Below are 25,341 nucleotides of genomic sequence, written 5' to 3' on the forward strand. Positions count from 1 at the left end.
AGCCATCAAATACATCTCTTAGCCCCTATCAAAAACACAGATCCAAACTAATAGATAAAAACCCATAAAAACCCCCACCCTCATACCCCACCGAATATTCCCCCATGTCTCCAGGATTTTCATAGACAAATGAAATAAAGTAAGCATTAGAGATACTGTTGAAGGCACATACAAAGAGGCCCAACTATCCAGAACTAGGGAGTAGCTCAAATGAAGAACCTTGAAGGCTATGTGGGATTTGCCAATCTCCCAAATTATGTTTACGGAAACTCAGAGAAGAGAGGGTCTGAATTCACTTATGGTAGTAGGTGAATCTGGACTGGGAAAATAAAGATTAATCAACTCATCATTCCTCACAGATTTGTATTTTCCTGAGTATCCAGACTGCTGGTGGAACAACCCAAAGTTTTAATCAAAGTAGGTGGTGCTCAGTTGCTGTTCACAATAGTTGATACCCCAGGGGTTGGAGATGCCATGAACAATAGTCATTGCTGGCAGCCTGTTATTGGTGACATTGATAGTAAATATGAGGATTATCTAAATGCAGAATGTTAGTGAACAGACATCAGATGGCTGATAACAGAAGTACAGTATTGTTGAACTTCCTTGCTCCTTCAAAACTGGATTCTGAGTTTATGAAGTGTTTGCATGAAAAAGTGAATAGCATTCCACTTACTTCCAAAGCAGACTCACTCCCACTGAGGAATGTCAAAAGTTTAAAAAACAGATAATGGAAGAAATTCAAGAACATGAAATAAAAACATGAATTTCCAGAAACAGATGATGAGGAAGAAAATAAACCAGTTAAAAAGATAAAGGACCATTTAATTCTTGCCGTGGGAGGCAGTAATACTATTAGTGAAGTTAATGGCAAAAGGGTCAGAAGGAGGCAGCATATCCTTGGGGTGTGGCTGAAGTTGGAAATGGTGAACATTTTGATTTTACAATACTAAGAAATATGTTGATAAGAACATAGATGCAGGACTTGAAAAATGTTACTAATAATGTACACTATGAGAATGACCGGAGCACAATACTTGCAGCTGGAACTTACAATGGAGTTGATAAAACAAGAATAAAGGGCAGCTTATGAAGAGCTCTCTGGCACAAAGGGAAGGAGAAAGGAGGGAGCATGTAGCCAAGATGAAGAAGGTGGAAATGGAGATAAAGCAGGTGTTTGAGATGAAAGTGAAGAAAAAGTTAAAACATTGAAGGACTTTGAAGCTGATGTATAGTGAAGGAGAAAGCAAACTAGGAAGCTTAACAATGTACTTTAGAGCAACATAAGTCCTCAGGGACCTTGAAAAAAACCAAGAAAGGGAAAATCTTTTAAACTCTCTATTGACCTCCTGTTATGTGTTACTTGCCAATATGCCAGATTGGACATCAGTGTTTGTGGGCTCCATTTGACCAATTTGTACCACTTTTATCCATAATGATGAATTTAACAGCAGACAAAAATTTGTTGTTGTTGTTGTTGTTATTGTTGAGGGAAATTAAGATGGCTTGAATTGGGTAGTGGATTGTGTACTTAGAAAGTTGCAGCTCTAAGTAATTTTCTATGTTTTCTTTTCCTTTTGAAATTTTTTATTCAAAAGATCTTTTCAATGTAATTCAACAGAACATTGTACTGTTATACAATCATGCTCTGGTGGTCTAATTGTTTACAGGATATTCCAAAATAAAGGGACTCAGGAAGGTTTTTATCAAGGATAAATTGTCATAAAATGATGCAAACTATGCTTCTCTAGGATAATTATAATACAGTACCATTCATTGCAGCCTATACAATAATGTAATTTAGTCTAACACAGTTGACCCTAATTTTTGACACATCCATTGTTTAAAAATACACATGGAAGAAAACCTAATATCCTCACAATGTACCAAGAGCTTTTTAGTAACAAGTGCTTTTTGTTGTGGATTCTTGGCATACATGTTATTCTCATTTAGGGCCCTCTTTAGCCAGAATCTCTTAAATGCTTCATTGTTGTAATAACATTTAATTTCCTTATTTTCCATATACTGGCCCTGATAAAATAAAATATAGCACCTTTCATATGATAGGAACCAACAAAGAAATTTTTCTTTAACTTTCTCTTTATATTTTATTGTAAGTAGCCAGTGGAAAATTCATTTATAGATCATTTCTAGGCAAATTGTGAAGCTAATCACCGACCTGTTTCTGTCTATAATGGGTCTTTTTGTTTTACTAGCATTGGGCATCGTGGTCTCTTAAAGAGAAAAAAAAGTTGCCATTCTGTATTTAGTTGCATCCATATATTATGTTGCTGTATTTTGTTTTATTAAAAAGTTTACATAATAAACAATGTTGTGATGTTAAAATAACCACACCAAAAATTAAGACATTAAGCCAGAATGCACTTCAAGATCACATCAGGGACAAATAAGATATCCCAATATCTCAGAGTATGACATGCCATAAGGTAGGATCTGGCACCAAAAATCAAAGGATCTTCCATGGAAAGACCCCAAAAAGAAAATTTCTTCTGCCTGAGTACTTAGTGTAGGCTCTGATCTCACAAATGCCCAGATATTCTTCTGTCTGCCTCTGATTTATCAGAAAATGGTAAAGACAAAGAGACCTAGAATCTGAGAACCAGCTGCTTATATTATGAGGGGAGTGGGGGATGGAAGAGAATGTTCTTAGAAGACCATGGCCAAGGGCAAGAGGGAGTCAGGGTTGGACTCAGAAGAGAGCACAGGAAGAGAGGCTCTGAAGAAAGTAAATGGACATGAACCACCACTTACCAGAAGCTGCAGTTAAGACAGAGACCAGAAGATAAAGGTGATGGGTCTCCCCAGCTGGTTCCCTCAGGGGTGAGGGAAGGAAGATCCTTATTGAACAGGACATAGATGGAGCTTGGGGAGCAAAAGAAGAAAGAGGAGTCAGTAAAGGGGGGGATGATTTTACTGGTTTAGGAACCAGTTGCCTAGAACATTGAAAGGAAAAGACAAGCCCAGGGACTAGGGTGTCAAGTAGCTAGTCAGCCATGATGGGTGAGCAGGGCAGGGACAAGGAAGGGAGGCTGAAAACTGAGGCTGGCCAAGGCCCTGAAGGTTGGGCAAGACTCCCCTCCCTCTCACTCCCCTTCCTCCCCACCAGCCTCCCTGGATAACTTGATGGTGGCGGTGACTGGTCTGACCCAGGACCCAGGAACCTGTGGGCTGCTGGTCTCCTAGTCCACTGCTGCCCATCCCAGCCAAAGCCAATGCTGAGGACCTGGCACCTTCAGGGGGTAGCAGGAAGGGCATGGATGGCGCTCATTCCACAGAGGCCAGCCAGGGCTTGCAGGGTCCAAGAAGGTGTGTGGATGCCCAAGAGCTCACCCACATGTTAGGGAGTGGAGCCACGCAGACCAGGCCCTCAGTGACCGCTCCTGCTGGCTCCTGGAGACCACACCTTGTCCAACAAGGCAAAGGCCTTAACCACTCTGGAAGGTGAGAGAAGCCCCTGAGAAAGGAGATTGGAACCAGCAGCCACCCTCCAGCAGGAACTCTTTCTTCTCCATCACAGAGAACCAGAGGAACATACTCTATTTGGCCAATGGGAAATGCCTACCACCTGCTGGGAAGCTTTAGTGCCCTTTGTAGAAGACCTATGTGTATAATAGGATAAAACTGCTCTCAACCTCCCCTGCCCTGCCTTGTGCTAAATACTTCTACTGCAAAATAATTAAGCACACAGTGGGAGTCCTTAACCCTAGAAAGGACCAGTGAAGCTTAGCCAGTGAGGGGGCCTGGCAGGGAGGTGGTAGGAGAGGATTACTGGAAAGGAAGGTTTTTGTTTGTTTGTTTGTTTTTTAGAGAGAGAGAGAGAGTGAGAGAGAGAGAGAGAGAGAGAGAGAGAGAGAGAGAGAGAGAATTTTTTAATATTTATTTTTTAGCTTTTGTTGGACACAACATATTTATTTTATTTTTATGTGGTGCTGAGGATTGAACCCAGTCCCCATGCATACCAGGCAAGCATGCTACCACTTGAGCCACATCTCAAGGAAGGGTTTCATAAGAAGTTGGCACTGTAGTTTGAATCTGGGATGTTCCCAGAGGTGCTTGAGTTGAAAGTGTATTCACCAGTCTGAGGGGCTCCTGAGAGATGGGGGAACTTTTGGAGGTGGGGCCTAGTGGAGGATGTTAAGCCATGGATGGTGTGTCTTTGAATGGAATATTCAGGACACCAGCCACCTCCTCCATTGCTCTCCAGGCCACAGTGAGTGAGCATCTTTGCTCCATCACTTACTGCCACCATGATGAACTGTCCTGACACAGGCACAAGAGCAACCAAAGAGGCCAACCAAGCCTGAAACCTCTGAAACTGTGACCTAGAATAAGTGGTTCCTCCTTTTGTGTTGATTATCACAAGTACTCTGTCACAGTAATGGGAAGCTAACTATCATTGGTCATAACTGTATAGCCCGAAAGAAAAGGCAGAGTGTGGAATAGTCAGAAACTGCAAATAATTCTATAAGGCTAAAGTGAAGGATTGACATTGAGAAATGGCAAAGAGGGACAGGAGAAAAGGTTATATCAGGAAATACCTGGTGAGCTCTCAAAAGGGAGCTTAATCTTTATCCTAAAATCAATGGAAAACTATCAATTCTGAACACCAGAGAGAGGTCTACCTCTAGCAGGAATGTAGCTGGACCACTTATTCTAGGCATTTTTCAATCAGCTGTGGGCCTTTGTGTTATTCAGCTCTTCATTGCTGTGGCCAAAACATCTGACCAGAATGACCAGGAGAAGGAGATTTCCTTTTGGCTCACAGTTGCAGAGTCTCCATCCATGGTTGGCCAGCTCCAGGGCACTGGACCAGGGATGAGGCAGAGCATCTGACAACCATGGAAAGAATCACCATTAGTGTGTTCGCAATTTTTAAATAAAGGTATACAGAGAAATTGGAATCTCATACATTGATCATAGGGATGTGACATGGTTCAGCCACTGTGGTTGGTGAGTCTTCAAAAAGTTAAATAAAATTATCTTATGAATAACAATTCTATTACTAAATCTGTATATACACAGAACAGTGTAAATAGTTATTCAAGCAAATTCACATACATGCAGTTTCATAGCAGGACTATTAAAAACAACCACAAGGGAGTAAAAATCCAAATTTCCATCAATGGATGAGTGAATAAAACAATTGTGTCATATTCAGGTACTGGAATATTATTCAGTCATAAAAAGGAATTAAATAATGATACATGCCACAATAAGACTCAACCTAGAACACATCACACTAAGTGAAGAAGCCAGACACAAAAGGTAATATATTTTATGATTCAATTTACATGAAATATGCAGAACAGGTAAATCCATGGACACAAAAAAGCAGATTCATGGTTGCCAGGGGCTAGAGGGAGGAGGGGATGAGAATTCACTGCTTAGCAAACAGTGGATTTTCTTGGAGCCAATGAAAACCTTTAGGTACACAGTAAACCTTATGGTTGCACAACATCTTTGAGCCATGTATTAGATGGCACTGTACTATGTATATGTGAATGTCATTGGGATAAAAATATCTAAAAGAAACAACAACTTGGTGATATTCAACAACTAAAAAAACAGTACAGTGGTTATATGATCAAATTATTTATTAGTGTACTATAACACGAAGATAAGTAGAATATAATCACAAATCCTGGAGATTTAAGACCTAGTCGAAAGATTAATAATAAAAAAGATTAATAAATAAGCAATGAAACTGATCATGGGCAGTTATTGTGAAAGTTCAAAGATGTAACGTCTTGAAGAAGATGACAGGTGAACTGAACATTAAGGGCTAATGGCTTTTAACTCTTTGGGCTGGAGGTAGTGAAATGCAATACCACCAGGCAAGGTGTTCTAGCTGCAAGGGGGGTATATGGCAGTTCAAAGCCATTCAACTGTCCAATCTGGTTGTCATAAACTCTATATAAATTTGTATCACACATTAAAGTGCAGATATCAAAGGACCATGACTCTGTCCTGTTGTGTCCCTATTATCTATTACAATTCTTAGCTTATATATGCTGAATGATGAAGGGTTAATGCCAAAGATAAACAAAACTAAAATGTGTATTAAAGTGGTTTTTCATTGTAGATGAACACAATGTCTTTATTTTATTTATTTTTATTTTTATGTGCTGCTCAGGGTCAAACCTAGTGCCTCACATATGCTAGGCAAGTGATCTACCACTGAGACACACCTCCAGACTAAAACTTGTTGTTCTTTAAACTTGAATAATAGTAACAGTATATACCAGCATTTATTACTGCTGTGGCACTCAGCTAAGGCAGGTGTGTGACAAGTGTAAAATACAGGAAAGCACAGGATAAGTAGAAGGAATTGCATTTGAAATGACTGGGAAATGTGTTCAGGGCCATCTGGGGAAAGTTTGCAAGCTATCCTAGGCATCTGTACTGCACTCATCCTAATACAACAGGGAATCAGGACAACCTATTGGCCATGACCTGGTTCTGTGGTACAATGAGTGGGCAGTGTGGGGACACCTGAGTGTGTGCATCATGAGATCACACTGGCAAGTTGTTCAGAAGGCTTAGGACCCTGCCCTCATCTTCCTACTTGGTGTTCACCTAAAGGCCCATCCTTATGAACTGTAGTGGGAACTTGGGGACATAGAAGAGGGCAATTCCCCATGGAGAGCAATTACAATCCTCAGGGACATGAGAACCTGCCACAGAATAGAAGAGTGTTGGTTGCATTATGCCTGATGAAGAAAAGGAAGGGGTGGTTAGCATGGAAAAATGGTAAATATGAAAAGCTGAATTCTTCATCGTATATGTCTGAGCCTGCCACAGCCTCAGTGCCTTCATCATTTATTTCCAAGACACTATTGTGCACAAACTTGGACAGACACAGGTCTGTCTTAGTTGACATTGCAGACAAGTCAGCCTGGCCCTCTTGGAAGACATCAACCATTCCCAGATGCTGAAGCACAGACTGCATGTTGTAATCCCCCTGCAGTTTAAATCTTGGAATTAAAACTTTCACTTCAATATTCTGCAAAGATGCTGCCTTGGTCCAGTCTAGGAATTTTTCAAAAGTAAGGCTATTTTCCACCTGAAAGACCAGAATCACAAGCTCATAGTCAGACTATGGAGGGTATTGGTGCACACACACACATTTCCATGAACATCCACACAAGATGAGCAGTGCCTTCAGCTGCCCAGAAGCTTGTGAGGGCTCTGACTTGTCCACCATCCCACACACTATCCCATATGTCATTTCCCTGTGGCTGCCCCTCCTTATCCATCCACAAACAAAACATATTTATTTCTGAAAAACATTTATCCCCAGTCAGTGATGCTTTTCTTGTGGTATATGTTGGTTTGAATGAAGCTTAGTTTCAACACAATGAACCATTGCTGGCAAGCACAAGAGACTGGAAGAGCTCTCAGTGTGAGCCTCTCCAGGAGAGGGACAAGTGCCTAAGGTGAAATGAGGCACTGTTTGTGGAAACTCATCCTCACAGTTAGGGACCTGGAGAAAGGGAAAGCCCATGGGAGCTGCTCTGCTCACAGAGACCCTTTAGGTCATCACAGTGCACTGCCACCCTTGAGAAGACGGTTGGCTCTCTTTCTATAAGGATCATATTACAAGGAAGCAAGGAGGACAGGGCTGGGCCATTTAGGCTCTTGGGTTGGAGATACTGTGGAAGAGAGTCACAGGGTGTACCCAATTCTTCCCACAGAAATTGTGAGTTCAAAGGAGTGCAGCCCCCCCCCCCAACTCACCACACTGAGGCCCACGTCCTCATCTGGGAGCAGGATGATCATGCTCAGCGTCTTGCCAGCATAGGGCAGCTCCAACACCTGTGTCTGGGCCTCACTGATGTAGATGTAGTTAAAATTGGCTTTCTGCCACATTATCTCCACTGGCCTTGTCTCCTCCTGAGGGGAATGACCACATGAGCACAACCTTTAAAACTGTATGAAAATAGAAAGAAAACTCTCAACCCTGGGGTGATCTAGCACTGATAGAATTTAATAAATTGTTATCATAAACATGCCTTATAAAGAGGGGAGGAGGTTACTGCATACAAGCTTCCTTATTGCATAACCCTGTATTTTAAAGGATTAGAGAATTTAGCGAACTAGTCTAATATCTGTTTTAATTAAAGTTATGGCTCACAATTGATTAAGGCCTTTGCCATTCATTTTTAATGGTATAAAGATGCAGATTCTGAATCAGTAATAAGTTATGATTAACAACAATTCAAATAAGAGGTTACTTTAATTTAAAAAGTAATAGATGGAAAATCTGGGAAGTAGCTCAGGGGTACAGAACTTGGTAAACATGCACAAGAACTGAGGTTGATTTCTCATTGCGAAATAACATTTAAAAAAAATTCTGATTCAAGATATGTGTTGTCACATTCCTTCTTTGCATTCTCCCTGTGTCATTCATATACATCCACATATACATATATCACCTCTTTTAGCTTTTTATCTAAGCAGCTTATGTCAATAGGAAGATCTTTGTTTCCAGAATGAGATTAAACCAATACATGTAGGAGACTTCATTAGAGGCAGTTAGAATGCTAATAGGTTGTAAACCATAATAGAGAGCAAGTATTATTTATTCAAATCATTTTTCCACTAAGATTAAAATTCATTAAGAGGGATGATAAGTTTGAAATTATTATTAACCATTTATGCCTTTACAAAATTAAATTTAAATTCAGACTAGCATAATTTTTGAAAGTCTCTCCCTACCTTGTTTATTATGAAAGGCATTTTACACACACATGATTTGTTAAATGGCTCATCCCATGTTCCTTTGAAGTAGATGGCATTGACAAGAACCAGCTTGGCCTGCTCATCAATTGAGTTCTTTGGTAGTACTTCTGGGATTTTACCTTTCAAGACAAGCACAAACACTTTCAGTCGCTTTTTACGAATCCTTAGTGAATAATCATGACATGATGTCTTGGAGATCCAAACATTCTGGTTTCAATTGTTCTGAGTTTGGATGATACGTATAAAAGTTAAAAATCCCAGCTATGAGTGGTATTCATGACAAAAGGCACTGGAAGAGCCACCAAGTTGAAGATGGTGAAAGACTTCTAAGTCACTGGAGGAAAGCAGATTGGGACAAAGCAGAAACTTGACACCAGGTTGGAGAAGAAGACAAGCAGCAAAGGAGAGAGGGCTGGGTAGGAGCTGACATTACCTGCTGTGGGTAAGAGCAGTGTCAGATCTAAGGCTCTGTGGTCAGACCCAGTTCTAACAATGTACAGCTACCTGCAACATTCTTGGGGCAGATAGAATTGAATAGCTCCAGACCAGGAACCTAGGAAGAGTTTCTGGAAACTACAGAAGAGAGATTATGATTGCACCCTCCTGACACCTGGAATCCCTGGAACAGATGATGATTTGGGTAGTTGAAGGTATGTCCTTTTTAACTTGGATATTAAGTGGTATGTTTCCAAAAAACTATGGGCATCCCTGCTAATTTGCTGCCTAAGAAGGACACAAGAAATAAAGATTCCATGAATAAACAGTGGAAAGGAATACCTCTATTTTTTATGGTCTCATTTGTTAGCAGAAATAAGCATGTTCCTAGTGGTGCATAAATTATCTGAATGATTTCAACATCAAATCATCATTGATGTTAAGGACCAAGATTAGAACTTGTCACACTTTGAAACATGAATGAGTAAGTTTTAACCCTGCATGGAAGGTGTTTTAAGTCTGTGGAGTGGATCAGCCCTGAGAGAGGCTCTGTAGCTGACTACTCAAGTCTAGGCTTCTCAAGTCTGATGAAGGGTGCTTAAGTGAGAGATAGGAAAGAAGAAGTAGGAGAAGTCACCCTAACATATAAAAGTGAATGAAGTCCAAACTGCCTCCATGAAGAGGAGGGCCAAGGGCATGACTTGGGAAGATCAGGCCATTGGTCTGTTCCCACAGATGATAGTCACCTGCCATGTGAACAATACAGGCCAGTGTCAAGTAAATTATTATATGGGAAATCTGACCTACAAGTTTCTGTTGACACTTGTATCAGTCACTCCTGTCCTAGGAGAACAGACAGCATTAATTCTCTGGTTTTGAAAACCAGAGCATTGATCAGATCTTCTGTGAGTCACTAAGTGACTTCTGTGAGTCACTTCACAGGCACCAAGAGGCTGAGCCAGGCATCTTTGCTTCTGATGGTTCTGCAACACCAGTGACATTAGCAGTGAGGCAGAGAGGTAGAGGAGAGAGGAGAAGAGAACAGAGTTGGGTGGGAGGAGAGTGAAATAGTTTATAATTCTGACCTTTCATCTCTTTTGAGACCCAACAATTTATATGCTTCCTGGACATCTCTATATCTATGGCAAAGGACAGCAGCTCCAGCTCCGTGTTGTAGCACCGAAGACAGGACTCCTTAAATGTCTTGGGAGAGAAAAAGTTCATATGCTGGCCATAGAATGACAGTGAGCTTCAAAAAATTCTGAAATCTAGTTTTAGGCTGTTCTTAAAATTAAAATCGTGATCAAATCTTAAACTACTTGATATGAAACATTATAGTTTATAAAGAGATATTTCCAGATTTCTGAATAACCAGAAATAATAAATAAAATTTAAGATATTGCCAATGTTGAAATAATACAAGTTATAAAATTGGGGTCTTTATTTAAAAAATAATGTTCTGTTTCTCAAATTCTCTAGAATATTGTTCATTTTTTCTTGTTTTTGCAGTACTGGAGTTTGAGCTCAGGGCCTTGAGCATGCTAGGCAAATGCTGTACCACTGAGCTATGTCCCAAGGCAATTAATTTTGTTTTTGAGACAAGGGTGTCACCAGGTTGCCCAAGATGGCCTCTGACTCTCCATCCTCTTGCCACAGCCTCCCAAATATGCCACCCTGCCTGATCTCTAGAGTCTCTCTTAGGGTTGTATATCACCAGGTATTTTAAATATAACTTTTATTGTTCTGCTGATTCAACTTACAAAGAAGAAATCACAGGTCTTCTCTCCAAAGAGCCTATTGGCTGTTCTAAGCAAGTACTTTGAGCCAGGGTTGTTCACTTGGGTGAGAAGCATTTGGAAGCCCTTATGGATGTCTTCCTGTGTCTTTAAAGACATTGCCTGTGAAGGAAATCACCAGAACTCTGTCAATTTTGATCTTAGTCTCAACAAGATTTTGCAAGCAATTTTTTTTCTAATATACTGAATAAATTTTTCTTTTGAAAGAAAGTTGATTCTGATTGAAAAGTTACACTGGTGGATAGGTGGACAGAGGGGCCAGGAAGCTGGTGAATAAAAAATATGGCTCTTGTACCTGCACAGCGCTCTCTGCATGGTTTAGAGATGAGCCATAAAAAATAAATAAATAAATAAAAGGGGCAAGAGAGGTTCATAAAAGGGACTATTCTTAAGTCCTGTATCCCACAGACACCATAAATATATCAGAAATAGACAATAACTTGCCTCAATAATTTATTTTCAACAAAAGATGAAGTTGAAAACACTAAAAATCAAAAAAAAATTGCACAGGAATGCAATCATCATGACAATATTTAAAAGAAAATAAATGTATAAAATCAGCAATATGATTAAGAAGAATAAATCTGTTCTTAAACAGTATCCTAGAAAGAGATAATATATGTGTATTATATGATACTTTATAATGCAAAGGTGTCATATTAGGTCACAAGAAGAGTTTCATTTAATTCTGAAGTATGCAAATGACACAACTTATATTCAATGACTTCAGTGTAGGAAACTAAAAATCAACAACACTACAATTAAAATGCCAACAACATGGAAGCTAACCTACTAACTAATTATTGAAAACAGTTTCTAAGGAAATAACTCTCATATGTAACAATGAAATAATTAACATGTTGTCTTTTTTTTTGGTTTTCTCAGCAAGTCCTTTTGACATTGCTTAAATAAGGGACATAGCAGCACAACTTTGGACTCAATCTTAAATGAGAGTACACTGAAAAACACCTATAAAAATGACTTTCATTTCCCAACATAATTAAATTTAAATACATACATTTCCTCAGTCTTCCAGTTGGTCAACATACTTGCTAACTTGGATAGATATTAGCCACAAATTATCAAGTAAAGTCTTATCACCTGGCAAAGATGTACAAGCAAATTGCCAAACCATTTTGTACCAACTGAACTGCCCTCTACTGGACTATATAAGGTATTCAGCTAAGAGGTCAATGTGACTTGGTTTGACAAGATAATTCAACAGAAAAAAAAAATGTAACCATTATATCCCACACAAACTCAAATTTACTGAATAAGTTAAAAAACAAAAAAAAATTGTTTTTACCATGAAAGTAATTGGCAGAATACCAATTCTACCAGTAAACAATTGAATTGTTTTGAAAATTGGTAATGGAGGTTTATGAAGTTTCCATCTTTTCAACCTTGGAGGCAGATCTGGAACAACAATAATAATAGGCAGGAGCAACAGGAATAATGTAATAGCAATCTTTACAAAGATTTGTGTATTAACACAAATCATATATTTGTTAGTCTATTCAGTCTTACAGATGTTTTCTTATGCATAAACATGAGTCACAGTGGACACATGCTGAGTAGCTCATATCTGTTAAGTATCTTGTCACAATAAGCATTAGAACTTTTTGCAGCCATTTCCTCTGTGAAAAGCCATTTTGATTAGCAAGTTGCTTTTCCTTTGTGGCTCATGCCCAGGCCTGAGATTTGCAGTACTGTAGGACCAGTTTACCATCACTGCCCAAACATCCCTCATCTGGGGGAGGAGCAAAGGACTGATTTCCATAAGTGAACAACTGTTGCAAGGCCACAAGTTTAAGGAACTTCTTGATGAAATCAATGAGTCCTTGCATGGTTCAGGTTCTATCTACAATCCACATATTTTTTTCACTATAGAGGTGCCCCGCAGCCTTTAGTAGGATGTCCATTTTTGTCTTGCTATCACTGGAAGGCTTCTCTCTCTAACTACACTTCAGCATAAGAAGGGGGTTCTGGAGTGGCCGCACCTGAGGAGACATTGGTAAATTCTTCCTGCCAGCAGCAGCAGTTGAAAAGAGTTTCCACACTGACCTTGAAGATTCTCAATAAGGTAAACACTAAAAACGTCTTCTCTTCTAAAGAATGATTCTAAGTAAATATTTAATATAATATTTAAATATGTGACTTATAATTTAGAAAATAAAATGAATGTTATATCACCAAACCAAATAATTACATCAAAAAATCATTAAACATTAATTATTTTAATGTTACAAAGGAAATAATTATATAACAAAACTCCTAATGCAAATTGTTTGAAAAGGGAGGAAAAAAATCCTAAGGAATTTAGGGAAAAACACAAAATTCTCACGAGTCCAAGAATTCATTTTATCAAAAAAAGCACACTTATCTACACAACATAGACAGAAATCACCAATTTTAAGAAATAAATTTTCAATTCTCACAAGAAAAGTTATAAATGAAAAAGAGATTACACAGTAACCCCTTCAAGCAACCCCCACAACATCTCACTGGAGGAAACTCCTCGCCTTTCTTCATTCTGTATCCTCTCCCTGAAATGGTCCAGGCTCACCCCTCCTTCCTCAACAGTTATGGAAAAACTGAAGGAGGGGATAGAAGAGAAGCACTGCAGCCCAGTCCCTTGTCCTGGGTGATAGGTGAGATTACCTGAGCTATCTGGACCTTGGTGTTCCCCTTTGCTCCCAGGAGGAACATGCCCAAGGCAGAGGAGATGCTCAGGGGAGAAAAAAACACATTTTGTGAAGGTCTGTCTTGACACAGCATCTTCAAAACCTGGATGGCAAAGGTGCCATTTGCTTTTGAAAGAGAATCCATGATGCAGGGTCTGGGGGCAAAGAAGACAGAGAAACACAATGAAATGGGGCTGAGGACACTGTGTGTGGTCTCTGCTTGGCTTTCATTTATCCTTTGAATTCAGAAAACTTCTGAGTACCATTGAAATCCTTGGTAGTAAATTAGACATGTGAGGAAGGGGCTGGTCTCTGTAGAACATCAAAGTGTAAAGGAAAGGAAGAGCAGAAAAGCAGGCAGAGAAGAACACAAGTTGACAGGTAAAAGTAAGAAGAGTGAGTAGTCAAAGCCAGAGCAAGAGGTGCTACTTGTAGCCAGAGACAGTGGATTAAACACCATGGGGCAGCTCTATGCAGTGAGAACCTCCCTCACCAGGGGAGGGCCTTAGATCCTGGAAAACCACCCTGACAACATCCCATTTCTCAAAGATCCCCCCAAATCCATGCCCAAGCAAGCCTTCAGCCCCCTCCCGAATAATTCTATCCCACTTCACTTCTCTAGCTCCTGTGATCCTGTGCCTTGTCTGAACCACCTGGCTCCTCTCCAGAGCCTGTGACCTCCCTGACCCAGAGATCCCCAGTACTATCAGCTCCTGCTCACTAAAATGCAAATCAAGTGGGCTAGGGAGCCTCAGAACATGGGCTCCCCCAATCAGGTACCCAGATGGATAGACACACAGAATACTGAAAGGGAAGTGCTATCTTGATCCTATGACCCCAACCTTAAATCTCCAGTGGCCCTAGGGAGAAGCTCAAAATGTGTTTTGTAAATGGCATCCCACCTGCATGGCTCCATTCCTGGCTACAGTCCTCCTCTGTCACAGTCTCCACCTCTACTCACCCTGACCCCCCAATCGCCTCTGAGCTTTGGCAAACACTGATATTCAATTTAAAAAGGCTCCCTACAACATCTGTGTCACCAGGCTCCAATCACTCATTGCTGGCTTCTAGGTTCAGCACCAGGAGGCCTCTGATGTCCTAGTCTAGAGCTCACTACTCCCCACCCTGACTCATCACTGCTAAGTGTAGTTCCTTGTCTCATTTATTGTTGGACCCACAAGACTGGCCTCTGTCTGCAGGAAAGGTGCCTGGCATCCTGATTTTAAGCACCTGCAAGTATGCTCAGGAAACAGCAAGTGCTCCATCAATCAGAGGGAAATTGCAGATAAATAAAGGGTGCACTGGTTTTGAACTGGATACTGGAGATTTAAAAGCACAGTGAAAGGTAAGGCAGAAATTATTCCATGACTTCCTGAGGAGAGAGGAGAGGTGAGGAAATAGGGCCAGTAGGTGGAAGCTGTGTTGGAGCATGAACACCCACCATGGTGAGGTGCAGAGCCAGCCAGGGGCAGGCAAGAGGCAAGAAGAGAAGCCAGGAGGCTGTGCAGCATCTTTGTCTTCTTGGAACTCTGCTTCACTTCTCAGGGACCTGCCCTAAGTAAGTTCCTCCTGCACCATTGACCCCCATGATCTCCCAAGAAGCTATTTCAAAACAAAGCAATTATGTTGACTTTTTACATTGTCTTTTCTCATTTCAGCCTCCAGCATCACTTCTCCCAGTGGTGGCCTGGGGTTTCCAGAACTTGTATGCCTTGGTCTGCTGTCACTTCAGCCCCTGCACACAGAAATCCTCACCTGCCACCTTCCACACAGTCTCTCCCTCAGGTCTCAGTGCTGCTAGCCTGGAGCTGATTTCTGTATCACAGGACCAGGATACACAGCTGTGCCTCTCTCAGGTCCACTCTGGGGCCTCTGCACTCCCAGAGGCCTTTTATCTGGCCTGATTGGCTGTGGAACTTCCTGTCTTCCAATCAGCATTCAGTGCCCCAAGGAAGAAATCCAGTGTGACCTGGGTCAGGTCACTAATCCCCGTGTTCTTATTCCCCTAGCCTGGCCTCTGTCACACACTGGTTTGCATTGGAACACCAAGGGAGACACAGGGGTGAGGTTGGGCAAAGCATGTTTTCTAGAGGTTTCTGAATGTGAAACCAATCTGAAACTGACAACCAAAGGCAGTCTGCAAAGTCCCCTGGGAAAAATAGAGTGGGGACTGGGGAAGGACACAGAGCCTACAAATCTGGGCTTCCCTACTTCCAGAAAGCAAAGACAGAATGACAGGCTGAAATTTTAGGGGAGGGAAGTTCTATAGGTCTGTATTCTGACCCTCCTGCCTGACACAAATGAGAGATTCAGCTAAATGGAAGGTGTCCCTTTCCCTTATATGCTGTTGGTGGGAATGTAAATTAGCCCTATAACTGTGGAAAATGATAAGGAGTTTCCTCAGGAACTAAAGGTATTCTATCTACCACAAGCTCCAGTTATACCACACTTCTCTGTGTCCATGTGAAGGAATCAAAGTCAGCATAGTAGACAGACAGCGGCATATCCATGTTTGTCCCAGCACCGTTCACAAAAGCCAAGTTATGTAATCAGCCTAGGTACCAATAACAGATAAATTCATCAAAATAAAAAAATGTGATAAGTATATATGTACAGTAGAAATTTATTTAGCCATAAAAAGGAAGGAAATGTAATTTGCAGGAAAACAAATGCAACTGTAAAACATCATGTTTAAGCAAAACAAGTTTCAGAAAAACAAGTATATGATGTTTTCTTTCATATGTGGAGTATAGAGAATAATATAAAATGACATGAAAGTAGAATATGGACTAATAGGAAAGACAAGGGGTGAGGGGAAGTACAAAGGGGACAAGAGAGTGTTACAGGTAGAGTGGATTCAGTTAAGGTACTTTATATGCATGTATGAAATTGCTACAACTTTTTTGCATAATTACTATGAACTCAATATTATTTAAATAAATCTTTTTTAAAATATTGTTTCCAAGGGCTGTGTATATAACTTAGTTTTAATGTGCTTGCCTCATATGCACAAGACCCTGGATAAATCCCCAGCACCACAAAAATAAAAATATCAACTTTGTTTTCCAGTTTCTCCACCACTCATGATTACCAGTGTAGCTCTCTCATAGAGAACACAGTGTCCTAAATCTGAGCAGATGATCTCTTTTCCAACTTCTTGTGCTTAGGCTGTGGAACTGGTTTATAAGAAGTCCTACTCCTCATTGGCAATGTGACAGAAACAGAGACTGAATCAAAATGGCTCAGGATCTCAATTGTGTCCATCAGCAGGTTCTGAGGCAGGGACCACCTGGAGCACATTGGTTTAGTATAGTTCATGTCATCCAAGCTCCACACTCTTCCCCATCCCTCTTTGTACCAGCTTCAAGCAATTGGAAATACTTCATGTTGACATGTTGTTCCAAGAAAGAGAACAGACCAAATGTCTCTTCCTCTGAAGCAGGGAACATTTCTTAAAAGTTTGTCCATCAACAGATACATGTCTGTTTTCAAATTAATAAAAATTAGTTGTCTCTCATGAGTGCCTGAATTATGGTGAGGAAAAATATTAACAGGCCATTTTCTAAGGCCCAAGAATGAGGGCTTCCATAAACTTTGCGCCCTACGTGCCATAACACCTTTTTTTAAATAACACCTTTATTCCTTGGCACATGCTTGCAATCCCAGCAACTAGCAAGGCAGAGGTAGGAGGATCCAGAGTTCAAACCTAGCTTCAGCAAATTAGCAAGACCCTGTCTCAATTAAAAATAAAAATATCTGTGTAGGTGGTTCAGTGGTTAGGTGTCCCTGGCTTTAATTTCTGTATACAAAAAATAAATAAATGAATAAACATGAAAATAAACAGATAAATAATGCTTGTTAAAAGATGAATATGCAAACCATAATATTGATAAGAGAAGGAATCTGAGACATTCTAAATTTAGTTACCAGCAGGATGGAGGAAAGAAAGATAAAAGTTTAACTGATAGTTTCAAGACAACTCAACAAAGAGGAAAATAACTGCAGCTTATTTTTTCCCATATTTTTAAGATCAGCCATCAAGACTATTTTATTCTGCTTATCGACTCAACCAACCAAGAGCTTACAGAAACATATCTCTAGTGACTCTCTTCCTATCCCAGGTCATATCCCTCTTCTCTCTATCCATTGTACACTTAATGAAAGTAATCTGCACCTCCTGCTGCCTGAATTTTTAAGATAAAATATCCTGAGTTTTTATGACAAAATAGATCCAGTGGACATTTTTCAAGCTGCTACATGGTAATGCTGCTAGTGATTTAGGGAATTTGCCTTATTGCCAGGCTAGCAACATGCACAGCTTGATAAACCCATGTATTTCAGAGATCTCTCCATCTCAAAATTATGGTTTAACAATATTCACTCCTTTAAATCCTACAATTCAGAATATTCACAGAGCTATACAACTGTCACCACTATCTGAGTCCAAAACATTTACATCACTTCAAAAACAAATGGGATACTCATTTATAATTATTCTCCAGTCCCTCCTTTCTCCCTGCTAATATCTGGCAATCACTAATCCATTTTGTTCTCTATATATTGGCCTATTGAGAGTATTTCATATAAGAAATAATATAATATGAGGTATTTTGTTACTGCCTTCTTTCATTAACTTGATATTTTCAAGGTTCATCCTTGTTGGTTCAAGGTATGAGCATTTATCCCTTTTTGTGTTGGAAAAATATCCATAATAATATTGAGTGTATATATGTTTATTTTTAAATTCATCAATTGGGAGGCCATCATGTTGTTTTCATCATCTATCTGTTAAGAATAATGTTGTTATGAACATTTGTGTACAATTTTTTGTAGACATATTTTCTTGAATTTACCTTGAATATAGACCTAACTCTGAAATTTCTTGTTCATATGATAACTCTGTATTTACTTCTGGTGGAACTACCAAACTGATTTGCAAAGCTACTGCACACATTTAAATGCCCACTAGCAATGAGAGTTTTAGTTTCTCCATGTCTATTCTCTAATGGTTGCAATTCTAGTGGGTGTGATGAGATGTTTCATTAAACCTTCCACAATTGTATTTCCCTGATTTGTCATGATGTCGACCTTCTTCTCATGTGCTTATTGGTCTATTAAATATCTTTCTCAATGAAATGTCCATGCAAATGCTTTTGCCTAGTTTTAAGTTGGGTTAATATTTATTTTACTACTGAGTTTTTGAACTGCAAATTTTTAACTACATGAGTTCTGGTTACTTCCTCATCTGTGGGTGAGTTCTAAATTTTCCCAGGGTTAAAATATTTTTCCACTATGTAACCTGTTATACAACATCACATCATGGAATGCCATGGCATGCCATGCCACCCCACACCACACACTTGATACCACCTAGAGGCCCCAAGTTCTCAGCAGTGGCTTAGGTTGGGAAAGGCAGTAGACTGGCAGTCCAGGTTGCTAGGTCCAATAGGTCTTCACCACCATCAGATCATCAAGATGAGAGGAGGATTTAGGGTCCTTCAAGGCCTGAGCCAGCCAGTGCAGGCCTGAGGAAGCAGAGGTGGAGGACCACAGAGGGCCTGGGGGGAGCAGGCCATGCTCTAACTCTCACTAGGTGCTTTGCTGGAATACATGGGGAAGGAAAATGATTAACTTCATGATAGTGGGAAATAGCAAGAAAGGGAGTGGATTTCCACTATCCCATTGGATGGCATGACCCCAATAACCTAACTTTCTCCAAGCAGGCCTCAGCTCTTAAATGTTCTTCCAGGTCATAGAGCTGCCCCATGTAGGAAAAAAACTGAGTATGGTTACTTTGTGTGGCTGTGAAAATCCCAATGACCCAACTTGCCATTATGAGCCCTGAGCAATAGGTCCCTGTGTGGTTTCTAGCTGAGCAACGAAAAGCTTTGGAAGAGTTTTCAATTTAGGATTATTACATGTTGAATATTCCTTATCTGAAATTCTTAAATTCAGAAATCTTAAGAATCAGATATTTTTCTGATTTGAGAATACTTTCTTATATACAACAAAGTGTCTTGTGGATGGGACACAGGTTTGAAAACGAAAATCAATTGTTTCATGAATGTCTTATACACACAGCTTAAAGGTAATTTAATATGATATTTTATAATTATTTTATGAATGAAACAGTTTTTATATACATTAAATCATCAGATTTTTGGTACCATGTTGGTGCTTTAAAAGTTTTGAAATTTGTAGAATCTCAGAGTTCAGAGAGGGAATGCTCAAACTATAGTAATGGTTGAATGCCATTTGTCTTCAGAGAGCCTCTGTATGTAGAGGGTCTCATAGTGGAATTGTTGGTCAGACAAATTTTGATGAGGCCTATGAGAGATGATCTCAAGGACTTGACTGCAAATATATCAGAACATTATCCTTTATTCTAAAGCAAAAGGCTAGTTTGGAGCCCAATAATTAATGAACATGAGTCTTGGAAGAGAAGGTAGGGGTTTAGCAAGTGTGTTTCCCAAACATTAATGTACATATGAATCCCTGTGGGCTTAGTTCTGTCCCCCAGCATTTATATATTGAAGTCCTAGTTTGTAGTACCTCAGGAAGTGACTGTATTTGGACATAAGGTCTTTAGAGAGGTTATTTAGTTTAAATGAGGTCAGCAGCATGGACTTTCATCCAGTATAACTGCTGTCTTTTTAAGAAGAGAAAATTTGGACATAGACTAATAGAAAGGGAAGACCATGTATAGACACAGCAGGAAGGCTACATGCCTAGGGGAGAACCAAGGAACAGATTCTTCCTCACAACTTTTAGAAGGAACCCTGCCAACACCTTGATCTCAGACTTCCAGCCTTGAGAACTTTGAGAAAATTTTATTACCTAAACCAGCATCTAGTCTGTGCTGCTTTGTTGTGATAACCCTAGGAAACTAATCCAGGATTCTATTGGGTTTTTGTGAAAATGTAGGTTCTCATTTTGTAGGTCTGGGATTTAGCCTGAGTTTTCCTACTGCACAGGACACTAAAATAGGGACAGTCTGATTTACCTAGTTTCTCCTATGAGTTCAAAAGTCTTGTGCCACAAACCGAATATGAGATCTGTCGTAGCTCCTTATGAGAATTAGGAGAGACTGGGGACATAGTTAATGTCTGGGAAGCTGTTCCTGTAATGCTGTATGTATGTAGGCCCAGATTATGAGGGGAAGGAAAGGAACTTGCAAGTGGAAGCCTCCTCTGTATCCTTTATTCCTTGTGTATGAATGGAATAAACATAGATCTCAGAGGACTTCAAGACAGCTCCAGAGTGGGCAGTTGGCCTGGTGTGTGGTGGCAAACAGTGATTCTGAAGCAATGACCTAAAAACTCTCTGTTTTTTGTGTTCTCTACCCAGAAGCATGGCTCCACTCCTGTTCAGAGGATTACTGATCTCTTCCTCTTCAATAGGCAGAATTTTGATCTGTGACCTTTGTCTCTGCTCTCCAAACTAGTTCTTCCCTTACAGTGATGTGTATTATATCACTGTACATTTTGTATATGTGGCTATATATATTGCATAAATATAATATAAATATAAAAAGTGGTTGTTTATTTTTTTGAAATTAAAAAATAAACACCTAAAGCAAATATTGGGCAAGTGGTTCTTTTTAAAAAAATCTATGCTGGTATCAGGCATTTTTACCGCTCTTTTACACCTCCCCATAAGATTACAGTGAATGGGGAGGCACAAGAATTTGCAAAGAATCTTGGTGTGTTCATCAGAACAAAAAATCTATAGACTGTGGGAGGCCTCACCATCCACTTGATTAGGAGCCTGGAGGTGGGTAAATTGATAGGGAACAGAGAGATGTGAGCAGTGGGAACATGAGGTTAAGGGAATAATTCTATTATGTGTGTCCACAGTACCGACTTCCAAGTGCTTTATTTTTAAAAAAGCAATTTGCTTCCAGTTTTGCGTGGCCTAAGTTGTCAGAATATGTTACAATCCTCAGAATACTATCTGTTATCTGTAGGAGAAATACAGGCCAGAAATGCCAATAAAGGTTTGCAGAACTCAGTTTGCAATGCCAGTTTGCAGAACTCAGGGAGATAAGGATCATTCCCCCTAACCATGACTTCTGGACCAAATGACCTAGAATTGTAAGCATGGGGACTTTAAAATCTGATGTTATTCTATTTTCAGTGAAAACTCAAGAGGTGAACCTGGGTAGAACTTTCTATAAACTTCCCTGGGATACCCCCAAACAACTGTAGGGCAAGAGAAGAGTGCCATCCTCATTCCTTGAGAGGACACCCTTCACAAGAATGAGTGTCTTCTTTTTTCTTTTTCTGTTCCTTCTGATGAACTGATACCTGTTACTCTGAGAGACATGTCTGAAATCTTTCTGGCACAATTGTAAGAGTTGGGGTTTGAAGAAGGAACTCTGAGACTGTCTCAGCTTCTCAGCAAGCCAGTGTCCTGTAACAACATCTTCCAAAAAGAATTCCTGTTAATCCTCACATGGTGCTGGAGATAGTTCCACATTCTGTTAGTGCATATGAACTACCTGTTTTCCTAGCATAGCAGCTACTCCTTCTCAATGCTCATTAGGAACTGTGAGCATTCATTAGGAACTCTAACTTCTACTTTTTCTTCATCATTCTTTACAAATCTCTTTGTGGTGATTATCATGTCATTTATTCATTTTTCAGGAGTTTATATGAATTTAAAGTTGCCCATTTCATGCCTCCAAGTGACATGGAAGTAAATGAATGAGGTCCCCTGACCTAGAGAGCCAAGTGAAATATAGGGTGTATCATATCCATAAAAACCCATGTACACATGGTGTTAATCCCCTAAAAGCAGAGAAAAGAAAAACAGCCACAACGTGACCTCTGTTTTCCAAGGCAGCCTTTTTGTTTCCCCCTAAATTCTCAAATGACCTTCAAATGAATACAAATAAATTGGTCCCTTACACCAAAGTATTGCCTGAAGTCATCTTCTGGATTCAAACTATAAATTCAAGTTCAAATGAACTATTAAAATGATTTCCACCATGTCCTTCTTTGCCACATTTGACATACATGTCTCATTTTTAGCATCTGAAAAATTCATCATGTGTCTCAGCCACTTTTTGGAATTTTCTCTCTAGGTCCTATTTATTCTCAAGGTTTTTATCTGGATGCCACATCAGTGCCAGTTTCTGACATGCCTTCTAGATACCCTTGAGTGAGTCATGTCTCTGCACACCTGGAACTTCCTACCAACACAATGTTTTAACAAATTGCTGGCACATGTTTGAAGTCTCTGGCACAAGCAGCAGGAAGGACAAGAGGGAGCAGTGGACCTCCTAGCTCTCCTCATGGCTCCTCCCACTTTCTTCTCTGTTCCTCCTAATTTTTCATCATCTATAAATTACTTATAGAAAACTTAATTACAATCTGTTAGGTGCTAGACCATTATTAATATTCTAAATATTTTCTCATATCCTTTCCATTTTTAAAACAATATTCTTGAAAATGGTGTTGTGGAGATAAAAATTGGGTACATTTTGAAGCTTCTCCCAAGCTGGTCTCCAAAATGTTTTACCAATTTTCACTCCCATGGACACTACCATTTACACTATTAATAGCGGCCTGACATTTTTCCTGAACTGTTCTGCAGTGTCTGCTCCTGGCTCTTACTGTGGACTCACAGTTTACAACCTGTTAAATAAGCCATTCATAACACAGCTCTCACTCAAAATGTACCAAGCTAGATCATGTTCCCCCTTAGACCACATTCATTTTAGGGGACACATATTTCAAGCACTTAGAGAAGACAGCCAAGTAGATTTGGCAGAAATAAATCCACAGAACCACAAAGCTTGTAACAAAGTTTTTAATTCATTTTCTTCTCTAATTTTTAAAACATGTTCTTAAAATTTTATTAAGGTATAATTGACATGAGAAACACTTAAATGTCTAATTTCACAAAATTCAACATTGCATTCTCCATAAAACTCTCACCACCATCAAGATAATGAGTATATTTATTACACTCAAAACATTCCTTCTTTGCAATTGCTTTGTCCAACCTTCTTTGGCTCACCCAGAAATCATGCAACTCTCACAGGATAAGCCCTAAAAATATCGCCATCAGGGAGAAGGGGACCTCAACTCAGCTCAGGCAGGTTCTTGACTTTTTACACCACAGAAAGAAATTTCAGGATGCATCAAAAGACAAACAAGTAGAAAATGATTTAGGAAAGCAGGAAGATTTATTCAAAGGAAGCAAACAATAGAGCAGTATATACACGCAAAGGAGGAGGAGTGTAAGTGTGTGGAAATGAGGTAGGCATTGGCGTTTCGGGTTCCTTCTTTGATAATTTTACTGAATTCCTCTTATAAGATCTTTTTGTTTTCTCATTGTATTTTTATTATTACATATAAAAATATTATTATTAGATTTTGTAGTTATATATATTTAGTACTTACATATGAGAAAAGACCATTCTTTCTCCCCTAAATTGCAATTGCAACTTGGCCAAAAATCAATGCATCATATATATTGGGCTATTTCTCTGATGTTTTCCATTGCACTGAGACTCTGCCAGCAAGTACATCATAACCAGATAAGAACACTTGACCCCTTATCAGATATGATCCAAAGTACACCCCTCTTTTTTTCATAACAAACACAGTATGTTTTTGTATTATTAGCGACAGAAGTTGGACTAAGACATAGTACTCAGTACAATTGGTGCAGAATATCTAAATGGTTCAGACATCAGGCCATCATCAATCTCAGGGGACACAATTAGAACATGTCATTCTCTGAAAAAGAAACAAATGAGGTTTGAACCCAGAAGAAGGGTATTTATAGTCTGTAGAACTGCTCAATCTTGAGAAAGAGTCTGCAGTTAATGTACCAAATCTAGTTATTTCAAGTCCAGTTAAGGGATCTTAAATAGAAAATGTGAAAGAAGTAGTTTCCTTAATATGTAAAGTTGGTAGAAAAAGAGACACCCACTCTAGGAAGGGCATCCCAAGTGCATGAGTCAGGAAAAGATGGGTCCATCAGTCTCTGTCTCACAGAGATGGTACAGTCACCTGACATGTTACATAGTGGATAAATATTTTAACCTTGGGAAAATTTAGAACTCACCCACAGATGAGGAAGTAACCAGAACTCAGGTAGTTGAAAATTTGGTGTTCAAAAACTCAACAGTAAAATAAATACTAACCCAACTTAAAACTAGGCAAAAGCATTTGCATGGGCATTTCATTGAGAAAGATATTTAATAGACCAATAAGCACATGAGAAGAAGCTCTACATCTTGACAAATCAGGGAAACACAATTGTGAAAGCTTTAGTGAAACATCTCATCATGTCCACTAGAATAGCAACCATCAGATAATAGACATGGAGAAACTAAAACTCTCATTGCTAGTGGGCATTTAATTTTGTGCAGTAGCTTTGCAAATTAGTTCTGTAGTTCCACCAAAAGTAAATACAGAGTTATCATATGAACAAGAAATTTTACATCAAGTCTATATTCAAGATAAATTCAAGAAAATATGTCTATACAAAAATTGTATCAACTGCTCAGATTTAGGACACTATGTTCTCTATGAGGGTGCTGCACTGGTAATAATGAGTGAAGAAACTGGAAAACAAAGTTGGTATTTTTATTTTTGTGATGCTGGGGATTAAGCCAGGGTCTTGTGCATATGAGGCAAGCACATTAC

At 39.5% G+C, this 25,341-nt stretch overlaps 1 protein-coding gene and 1 pseudogene across 1 annotated transcript; one reads left to right on the forward strand and one right to left on the reverse strand.

The window, feature by feature from the left end:
- Positions 1-207: 207 nt before the first annotated feature.
- LOC101965864 (septin-7 pseudogene) lies at positions 208-1,333 on the forward strand (annotated as a pseudogene).
- A 4,972-nt stretch (positions 1,334-6,305) lies between these two features.
- Positions 6,306-13,830, reverse strand: LOC101966745 (serpin B9-like). The gene is made up of 6 exons (XM_078018619.1): positions 13,656-13,830; positions 10,959-11,096; positions 10,284-10,401; positions 8,740-8,882; positions 7,759-7,914; positions 6,306-7,084 (listed from the first exon to the last, which is right to left on the reverse strand). Exons 1-6 carry the CDS (start codon positions 13,821-13,823, stop codon positions 6,680-6,682), a joined length of 1,128 nt encoding a protein of 375 aa, XP_077874745.1. The 5' UTR covers positions 13,824-13,830; the 3' UTR covers positions 6,306-6,679.
- Between the last annotated feature and the right edge of the window lie 11,511 nt (positions 13,831-25,341).

Source organism: Ictidomys tridecemlineatus, chromosome 8, assembly GCF_052094955.1.
Source record: "Ictidomys tridecemlineatus isolate mIctTri1 chromosome 8, mIctTri1.hap1, whole genome shotgun sequence".
Classification (NCBI taxonomy): domain Eukaryota; kingdom Metazoa; phylum Chordata; class Mammalia; order Rodentia; family Sciuridae; genus Ictidomys; species Ictidomys tridecemlineatus.